Here is a 10,325-nt window from a genome sequence, read left to right on the forward strand (position 1 = left end):
CTCCCTTCATAAACAAAGATGTGAAGAGCCTCCTAGAGACTTACCAAGTGAAGCATCACAAATCCACACCCTACTATCCAAAAGGGAACGGGCAGGCGGAAGCCACAAACAAGACACTGATAAGGATTCTGAGCAAGATGATGGATGAGTTTGGGGGGACTTGGTCCGAACAGTTGATAGTAGCCCTATGGGCGTATCGCACTTCGAAGAGAAAGCCAACTCAAGCAACTCCTTACTCCCTTGTGTATGGGTCCGAGGCAGTGTTGCCTATAGAGTTGGAAACGCCATCTGCTCGAATGGCTCTCGCCTCGGGAATGGTATTGGAGCCTCGAACCACCAGATTGGAAGCATTAGAGGAAAAGCATGACAGAGCTGCAAAAGTCATGGAAAGGTATCATGAGTCCATCGCCCGAGCCTATAACCAGACTGTGGTACCAAGGAAGTTTGAAGAAGGTGATCTAGTATGGAAGATTGTAGACCCAATCATGCGAGGACAGCCTTTACCCAAGTTTTCTCCAAAATGGGAAGGGCCCTACAAGGTGGTTCAGGCAAGCTCAAGCGGGTACTACAAACTTGTAAGGGTTGAAGACAGCTTCCGAACTGGCCCGCTCAATGCAAAGTTTATCAAGCATTACTACCCATAGTTGGACTCATCTATGTTGAAATTCATTTTCACTTTCTTACTTTGTCTAAAGGTTGTATTTCCCTTGCGTTATGAAGAAGCTGGTTTTCTCTATGGTGTATGTTTTATCCCATCACTTACAGTGAATCTATTATGCTTTTGTCAAGAAAGTTGAAGAACTAATGAGAATATTTCAGCTTTTATAAACATGTGCATATGATTGTTCTATCATTCGAAATAAATATTTTATCAAGTAGAATGAGAAAACAATGCGAAAATATCCAAACAACAAAAATTTTGTCATTTCATTGCATTGTCCTAGATAAAACATTTTTATCGAAAGGGGCAAGAAAGTAATGATAAAAAAAAACTCAATCTTTCCTAAAGACACCTTCGAAGAAGCTGCCCGTCACATCTACATCTGGAGGACAAACAGTAGAGTGTGCCTCTAAAGTCTCCAAGGCCCGAGCATAACCCGACTCAAGTTCACGAAGAGTTGCCTTTGTCTCATCTATAGAGGTGCGATAAGAGGCAAGCACAGACATAAGCTCCAGCCGATGACTGGCGTTCGAAGCTATATCCAGGCGCTTCCGAAGCCATGATAAGTCCACTTGGTGACGCTCCATGTCAGAGATCCCCTGATACGCCGTCTCGACTACTTTTCCATTAAGGTCACACAACCGTTGCGTGTCCAAGCTATATAAGATAGTGGCAAAAGACTCGAGAAGAGCAGTCTGAATGAGTGGACACTGGCAAGCAAATGAAGCAAAGGTCTCCGGGTAACTTGAATGCACAAGCTGTAGAACTGAAGCAAACTCAGGAGCTACCCAATAATGGAGAAATGATACTTTGCCAGAAGTCAAAGGAGGAATTGGGGCCGGAAAGTTGCTAGTCTCAGGAATCTCCCCAATGTCTATCGGGTTAGATGAACCACCCGGAGGGGTAACTCCCGGCAGAGGTCCCGAGCCTGAGCATGCCGAACGATAAGGGGACAGACCAAAAGCATCACTATCAATGTGGAAATCACTGAGATTCAAATCCAAAATATTTGAAGGCACTGGCGATGAAGAACCTCTGGCAGTCGTCTCAAAGGCAGGTGTTCCCCCTTGAGAAGGAGAACCGTGAGGAGTTACAAAGAGAGTCGGAGTAGAGTCCGGGGCAGGTGAAGACGGGACCCCGGTAGCAGCTAACACTGGAGCAGAGTCCGAGGCAGGTGAAGGCAGGACCCCGGTAGCAGCTAACACTGGAGCAGAGTCCGAGGCAGGTGAAGGCAGGACCCCGGTAGCAGCTAACACTGGAGCAGAGTCCGAGGCAGGTGAAGGCAGGACCCCGGTAGCAGCTAACACTGGAGCAGAGTCTGAGGTAGGTGAAGGCAAGACCCCGTTAGCAGCTAACACTGAAGAAAAGATAAGAAGGCCTTATTAGAGGTAGGGAACAGGAAAGTCATTTAAGTAAAGATTTCTCACAGATATAAGTAAATGACAAACTTCAGAAAGAAAGATTACCAGAGGGAGAATCAATATGCAAAGCAGGGGCAACTGAAGGACTCCTAGCATCAACAAAGTCACTTGGTCGTGTAGAGACCACCTGATCGATCTCAATGTCTGATGAAGCCTGAACAGTAGTAGTCATCCCTGAAGAAGGAAGGAGGGCCGGAGGATGAGAATCACCATAAGTGCCAGAGCGAGTCTCAGAGATCTCTAGCACATCCACCTCCACACCATTCCCAGAGGCGCACCTCATCTCTACATCGCCTCTAGAAGCATGGCCCGCGACATCAATTTCTGTGGCATCAGTCCCTCCAGCAATCTCAACATCAGAACGGTGAGCCCCAACAAACTCGTCACCAAGGTAGTGCTCCTCCTCAGCTACGGTAGGGCGATGACGACGCGTGCGTGGAATAAGGTCACAAAAATGATCGGAGGACTCAGCCTCATCATCATCGTCATCTATAACTGCTATACGAGGGGTGCACATCTTCACAAGTCTTGCAGACAAAGGGAGGGTGTCATCCAAGTCTGAGTCCGGCCTGGGGGAGGCAGCATGGCCAGGAGCCACGGTACCGAGAACGTCAACAACCGCAGGATCCTACATAACATGGGCAAATAAAAGTTTTCATTTTAGAAGGTATAGTCGCAAGAAGGAAAGTAGCTTCAAATCAAGAATTTCGGGTACCTCACGAAGCCTTTTGGAAAGGCGAGGAGCGGAAGGACTGGCATCAGAAGTCCTCTTGTGAGCCATCTTCTTAAGGCGGGTCGTCCGAGGACCAGAGGCCTTATTCAAAGGGACTGGCTCTGGAGAAGTAATTGCCAAGCTAGAAGCAGATGCCCGAGCAGAAGGGTCAGTTGGAGCAGATGAAGTGAAGAAACCCTCGTACATGTGGTCAGATTTTCGGCTCTCGGGTAGCCGAAGAGAAGAATCCTTCTTATAAATCGGCGGAAGCAAACATACGGTCGGTCTGCTCTGGACAAATGCAATAAACGCATCGATATTCTTCTGCCAATACCGCCTGAAAGAGGGGGTGAAACCCCCTACTCGGCTCAAGCCTGGCATCGTCAAAGAGCCGGATATGGGAAGCACGGTGTGTATAAGCCGGCGACTGAAGCGCCCGTAGCTCTCTGAAAATGATAATAAATGAGGTGCTGGCCCCGGGGCACATTGATCAAACCCGAATTGACATGCTACACGGTCAGGCCTATAAACGGCACTATCAACGCCTTCCTCCCTCATGCCACACCGGTAATGAACTCGGACGGATCATAATTAGCATATCAACAAAGGGTGCAGGGATGTTCTTCGGCAAAGGAAAGGACACCAAGCGGGAGGAACCATGATAGATAAGCGGTGTGGCCACACCTACAGGTGGGCATACATACGGCCGTGCCACAAAGCGTCGGGGATCATCCACCAGAGTATTCAAGGATAAGGTGGAAATAGTACGTGACCAACGTGTAATCAACGGCTGGCAAGACTTCGTTTTCTCAAATGTCCGAGACCCATCAGTATCGAGCACGGGGAGGCCATCTTTATCCACTATCTCCCGAAGAACTTCCGCCTCAAATACAGTCGGAGCAGGGGCAAATTTTGGGAACCTCTCGAAGAAGAAACATAGCAGGAACTGGCTGTGAATAAAGGAGACAGGCTCATATCGACCCACGGAGCGAACCATATCTCGATGTAGCAGATCCAGCCGATAATAGAGATTCCCAAGAAATAGGGGAGCCAAAGGGATCCGATCTCCTCTGAAGAGCCTGACTGCCAAGGGGAAGACGAAAGGATTGAGGGAATCCGGAGGTGTGCTCGGAAGAATGAAGAATGAAAGGAAGCAAGCCAGAAATCCCAAGAAATAGAGCCTGGAGCCATACATCGGACCGGCTTCATACTCCCGAGAGTCAGGGTCAGCATCTCTGGCCAAGGGCTGAAGATCCTTGAAGAAGTGACGGATCCATGCAGTATAGGAGGCACGGTCCGTCCTTACTCGACTAGTCCTCCTCGCTGAACCATCAAAAACAGAACTCCACCGACCACAAGTTTGAAGATTTAGCTTCAGAGATTGGATCAAAGAATCATCTTCGGGGGGTGTCTGCTCAGGGTCGAAGGCATCAGGGCCGGTCACTTCCAGACGCAGCAACATGAACACATCCTCAAGGGTGGGCCCCATCTCGTGCTGGCCAAGTATAAAGGTGTGTGTCTCGGTGCTCCACCGAAGAGCCATGGCTTCCAGGCTAGCATTGTTGCGACGGATGGATAGAGATCTAGATATTTTCACCGGGATCAATAGCCGAGCCTCCTGAAGCCGTTGACAGAGGCTCTTGTCCGAGAGGACATCATCAACCCACTCTTGCCAACCGAAAGGAGGGTTTGAGAAGGCCTTGAACTGAGGATAACAGTATGGAAAGTCCCCCCGCTCAATCCGAAAGCGTAGCACCGAGGAAGGAGAAATGAGGGCCTCCTGGCCAGAGTCAGTGTCCTCAGTGAGACATAATGGAGCCCCCTTCGGAGATAGAAGAGAAGTGGTAGAGGTAGCCGCCCGCCAGAAGGGGTCCTTCCGACCAAAATAAGGAGATTTCCTCCACTCAGATACCGGAGGTACATCCCTCTCTTTCATGAGAGCCGGTTCCGATGACCCCGGGACAACGGGTTTCTTTCGAGAAGACATATGGCTGAAATAACCTGTATAAATATTAAAGAGTTGACCGTATTAAAATTCAGAATATTGTTACATGCAACATGATGGGTTTATCAACAAATTCAACTTCGGACGTCATCAACAATTCATTTTCTTGGATATTCTTCAAGCTCAACAAATTTTAATACCAATGGGTGCATCATCAACATATAGATTTTCGTCTTCTATCATCAATAAGAGGTGCAATGTCATAGGTCGCTTCATGATGAAGTTCAATTGGGTCAATTTCTTAAAGTCACTATGTTCTATATTAAAGGTCCAATTTATACGGGGTTCAAAATTTGGACAGAGTGAAGTTCAATAGTAAATTTCAGGCCCGAGATCCGAAGTATATTACATTGCTTATCAGTAGCAAGATTCAATGGATCATTATGCAAATTACAAGAATGTCCTTTCCAAAGTCCATATTCATAAGTCCAGGGTTTTCCCTCTCCATGTCAAAAATGGAGCTCAAATACTAGTCAACAAGTTATATTCGGCCTTTCCTCGGTGATAAAGTTCAACAAATTATGTTCAAGCCAAGCACCTCAATAAGGTTTCAAGTGCTAGTGCATGTTTTCATATGGCCAAAATCACGGTGTTTGAGCTAAAAAAAAATATATATATATATCATCGGGATTGCCACAAAAAAATTGAGTCCATATTCAGATTCAGTTTTTATTTATTTATGTATTTTATTTTTATTTTCATCGGATTGCTTGAGCCCTCTACATTGCCACAAAAATATATTTATATATATTTAAATATATTTATATTCGGAAGAGGGGGTCGAATGTCATACTTACAAATTTGGGCAGTTAGAGAGGTGAAGTCCGAAGCCGATACTGGAAATTTAAGCTGAAATCAGAGAGGCTTTACAGACTGTAATCAACAAGACTGGGCTAGGCTTGGGCAAAACCACACACGTTGCGTTGAGAGGGCGAACGTGCGTGGTCAACGTCGGATAAGCTGAAGCCGGAAGCAGTGATGTGGAGCTAGGTTGGGCAAGACCACACACGTTGCGTTGAGAGGGCGAACGTGCGTGGTCGACGTCGGATAAGCTGAAGCCGGAAGCAGCAGTTGATTGTGCACAAGCCAAGGCTAATGTGGGTAATCCGAGCTCTAAAAAAAAAAAAAAAATTATATATATATATATGATAATCAATATATATATATATATATATATATTTGCCCAAAGTTTGTCAAGTAGCAAAAAAAAAAAAAAAAAAAACGAAGCACCAACAGATTCGAAGCAAAAAAATAAAATAAAATAAAAATAAAATAACATATATATATATAATAAAATAAAATATTATATATATATATATACATCATAAGCCATCTATATATATATATTCGAAATACACCTCATGGTGGTTTAGACCACCCCTTCTGACCTTTGACACTAGAATGTCTCCGATGACTGCAAATTGGAACTTGAAGATTTAACCCTCATCTATTTCTGCATGACTCCACCATGGCACCCCACACCTGACTAGTATTGATTCTCTTTCCCTCAAAAGCGTCTAGCACAATGGTATTTCCACAACCCTCATAAAATAGTAGTCGCAAGAGCTAAGCACCAATTTGTGTCTGTCACACCCTTCCAGTGGCCTGTCTCATCATGGTCTACCGCTCTTAAAAGGAATCTAAATGATAACCAGATGTATCTAGCCGCAGAGGAAACAAATATCACACCTGAAACACGAAAGAACACTGAATAAGCTGAAGCAAACTGGTTTCATGGTGACTAGAGCATTAGGAACACGCTGGATGTACATCAATTCACCTTTTAAAAATTGAAATTTTGACTGGCACCATGTTCCATGCACACTTACGTTGTACTTTCAGGTGCTATAGTAAACTTTACCTCTGATATTTGGATGAAGATTAGCGTGCAAATGGCAGAGCCTTCTTGAAGAAGAAGAACAGCTGGGTTGATCTCTGTGTAAAAAGGGGGGAGCCGAAGTGGCTGTGCAACAAAAAAAGGAAGAAGGCTTTGAGCAAGGACCAAAGACCAACAAATCTAATACAGTGAAAGGAATAAAAATAGTTGAGAGGAAGACCAAGGCCCACAAAAAACGGGTTTCATAGTAGATCGATGACGGCGCGAGCAGCGTGTGTGAACAGTGGGCTAGAAGGATGCTGGGCAGGCCAACACCGCGCTGAGTGGGCGGCGTGGCCAACGCTGGTCAGTCACGGATAGAGGCAGCAGCGAGGTCACAGGTGCCGGAACAAAGCGCAGGGCTGAGCCATGGTTAGCTCTCCAGTAGGTCGACGGGGTGCAGCACGACGATAGGCAGGCTGGTGTTACGACGGAGCTGCGGCGGATCACGATGGTTTGCGCGATCTTTGGTGATTACAAAAGTTAAAGAGGAGCACTGAGTTGTTGCTCTGATTAAAGAATGTTAAAGAAGGAGGCCGGCTGCAGCAGTATTCAACGGGTTGCAAAAAGAAAAAAAAAAGAAAAGAGAAAGGAAGAGGAAAGTTGTGCTGTCGGTGGCTGTAGGCAAAAAGAAAGGAGGGGGTATTGATTAGGGTTGCCAAAAAAAAAAAAAAAAAAAAAAAAAAAACGTGTGAGCCTTTCTTTAATTAAAAAAAAAAAAGTGATGCGAAACAGGGTCGAAGAAATGACAGTATGCATGTCTGAGAAATTTAAAATTTCTCATACACGCAAGGGGCAAATGTAAGAGGGGCTAATTTGAGCCCACTAAATTATTTAGGCCCAATAGCCCAAGATTAGTGGGCTAGAATTTATCGCAAGTCCAAGAATCGGTGGGCCCAGATTTATCGCCATCAAACGGATTGAATCGCTGTAAGCCTCGAAAGGGTTCGGGTCCACGAACCTAGAGACTTACTCGGGCCCGGACTCGAAAGGGTATTAAGCAAGCCTAGAGATCCGAGGCACTCGGACTCGAAAGGATTCGGACCCACGAATCTAGAGATCCGAAGTACTTGGCTTCGAACGGATTCAGACGCAATCTAGAAGTCGCTCCGTTAATGAGTCCTAGAACACTTGCGGGCTCGGAGCTTTCCGGGATCTACGCACCAGAACCATGGGCGTAATGGAGTTCGAACAAAGGACCCGATCCCGAGGACGGTGAGTGGAGATAAATTCACTCTTCGGTTAAACTAGCCTATACCCGGGTCGAGGTGGCACGACCCCGAGGGGTCCATGAGACTCGGCAATATTTTGCGGCAGGACGTCCTCTGGGACTACCCCTGACCCTTTGGGATGATTGGGGATCATTGGTTAGGTGTGGCTAAGAAGAAGGGTTCGCCGAGGGAGTGATCTCCTCTTCGGGGTTTTCTCATCCTCGGAGAAGTCACCTCCTCGGAGAGGTCACCTCCTCGGACAAAGTGGTTAGAGAGAATATCCCCCATGTGCCTTGCACATGGGCTCCATCCTACATCATGAGGTGCCTATAAATAGCACCCACCCATAGCTTTACAAGGGAGGGATTTTGGAGATTTTTTTTAACTCTTGGGAAAGAACTAATTTCCCTTCTCCATTATCAATCTTGAGAGTGAAAGTGGGAGATCCATGGGAGAGCCTTGCCATTATTCTATTCTCTAGCCATTTTGCCTTCTTCTTCACCCAATCTCTTATCTCCATCATCTCCTTTGTTGTCGTGTTCCTAAGTTGAGATTATTGAAGAATCTAAGCCTCTCATCATATTCTAGAGAATTCGAAATTGTTCTTCAAGGATCTTCGAAGATCTTCGAATTTTCCAACTCCTTTCTTGAACCCTCTCCTACAAACACTTAGGGAGACTTACCTGTAGGTCCTATTAAGTGGATTTATTATCCAATATGTTCTATGATAATTAATGAAATTTTTTATCATACACTATTAAAAAACGTCACTAAATGTTAATTTTAAGCGGTATAGTTTGAAAATTGTCACAAAAAATGCCAATAATTATAAGTTTTAGCGATAGTTTAAAAAAATCGTCACAAAAAAGTCACTAATTTTCAACTTTCAGCGATAGTTTGAAAAATTCGTTATAAAAAAATGTCACTAATTATAAGTTTTAGTGACAATTTATAAAAATCGTGACAAGAAAAAATCACTAATTGTCAATTTTTAGCGATATATGTAAAAAATCATCACAAAAAATTATTTTTAGCGATAATTGTATTAAAATTTATTTTAAATATGACTTGATGAGAATTAAGTTTAACTATTAAAAAATATTGGTAGTTTACCACAATACATGTTAATGCTTAAGGCCTAGTTTGGGAAGACTAAATAAGTGCACTTTTTGACTTTTTATAAAATATAAGTTGGGTTTGTGTTGGGTTAGAAGTGATGTGTTAGAGAGGTGATGTGACTTAAATAAGATGATGTGACTTAAATAGGATAGTGACTTTTTGACTTTTTGTCTTTTTTCAATCATGCCAAACTTGGCCTTAATTGTTAAGCAACTATATTATTATTTTTATTTTTATCAATCGATAGGGATGACCATTTTTCTCTGCCTTGCATCCCCTACCTTGCCTCATATAGACTTTTTCTGCCCTGATGAGAAAGTGGGCCAGGGTCGGTTTTGTTTGCCCCACCCTATTTTAACCTGATTTGGTCACACCTTAGAATTTAGGATCCTTTTTATAGTTACCAATTCAATTATTGATACTCTGTTTCATGGTATAAGTATGAATAGAATAGAATAATTACAGTAATCTTACAAAACAAGTACATATTTTCTCCTAAATCTCTCACAATGTTACATACATTAGATTACAATATAGGTAAAATAAAAAGGGAAAGAGAATCCATCAAAAGTTCCCTAAGGGCTTACATTTTTCAAGGATGAGGCCTTGATTACAACAAAAATATAATCCTATCCCAAACAACTAAGCTCAAGAGCTATAAACAAAGAAAACATCAAAATGACCTTCCATGAAGATCTCCGCTTGCTCCTCAACACAGTGGAGGCACATTATCTTAACTTGGAAATTTGAATATCCAGTCCATAAAATAGATTGAGCTTTGACGCTCAATAGGAATAATCTTAACATCATATCTATATCTATATCTATATCTATATCTATATATGTTTCTTATGATTATGATCATGCAATGCATATAATATGTACAAGACTCTCTACTTCCTTTACAACCAATACTCAATATATCATTTCAAAACCCAAATTTGACCTAAACACTTGGACATTCGTTAAACATTTTAAAACCTTTTTGGTGACAAATCCTCAATACGTTACATTTACCAGCCACAGAGCATGTAAGGGCAATTGGGCACTTATCACATTTTCCAAAATCACTCCCACATTTTGTGAGGCCCCTAATTTTTGTAAACTATATTAAAACCCTAGCATTTGGGTTATTACAATAAAGTCCTAAGTTTCTTGTTTACTTGCGAACTAAACCCTATTCTCGGTTATCGCCGTTTTTGCCCGATTACTCACCTTTGATTTCGAAATGATGTAGTGAGACCTAAATTATCTTTCCTATCTATATTTTAATTAATTTTATATTTGAAATAGGTATTTTAATTCATAAATTTAGTGCAT

At 43.3% G+C, this 10,325-nt stretch overlaps 1 protein-coding gene across 1 annotated transcript; it reads right to left on the reverse strand.

The window, feature by feature from the left end:
• Window positions 1-712: 712 nt before the first annotated feature.
• LOC145819333 (uncharacterized) lies at window positions 713-3,368 on the reverse strand. Its single transcript, XM_082913318.1, has 4 exons — window positions 2,798-3,368; window positions 2,128-2,710; window positions 1,600-2,018; window positions 713-733 (listed from the first exon to the last, which is right to left on the reverse strand). Exons 1-4 carry the CDS (start codon window positions 3,350-3,352, stop codon window positions 713-715), a joined length of 1,578 nt encoding a protein of 525 aa, XP_082769444.1. The 5' UTR covers window positions 3,353-3,368.
• Window positions 3,369-10,325: the final 6,957 nt, after the last annotated feature.

This window comes from Camellia sinensis, chromosome 1, assembly GCF_055761805.1.
Source record: "Camellia sinensis isolate YWXY chromosome 1, ASM5576180v1, whole genome shotgun sequence".
In the NCBI taxonomy this organism is placed as follows: domain Eukaryota; kingdom Viridiplantae; phylum Streptophyta; class Magnoliopsida; order Ericales; family Theaceae; genus Camellia; species Camellia sinensis.

Excerpts from the sequence above, each read along its gene's own strand:
- LOC145819333 (XM_082913318.1), bottom strand. The coding sequence starts at position 3,352 with ATGAGGGAGGAAGGCGTTGATAGTGCCGTTTATAGGCCTGACCGTGTA. Across the intron at positions 2,711-2,797 it reads TTTCCAAAAGGCTTCGTGAG|GATCCTGCGGTTGTTGACGT; the intron begins GTACCCGAAATT and ends CATGTTATGTAG. Across the intron at positions 2,019-2,127 it reads GCATATTGATTCTCCCTCTG|TGTTAGCTGCTAACGGGGTC; the intron begins GTAATCTTTCTT and ends TCTTTTCTTCAG.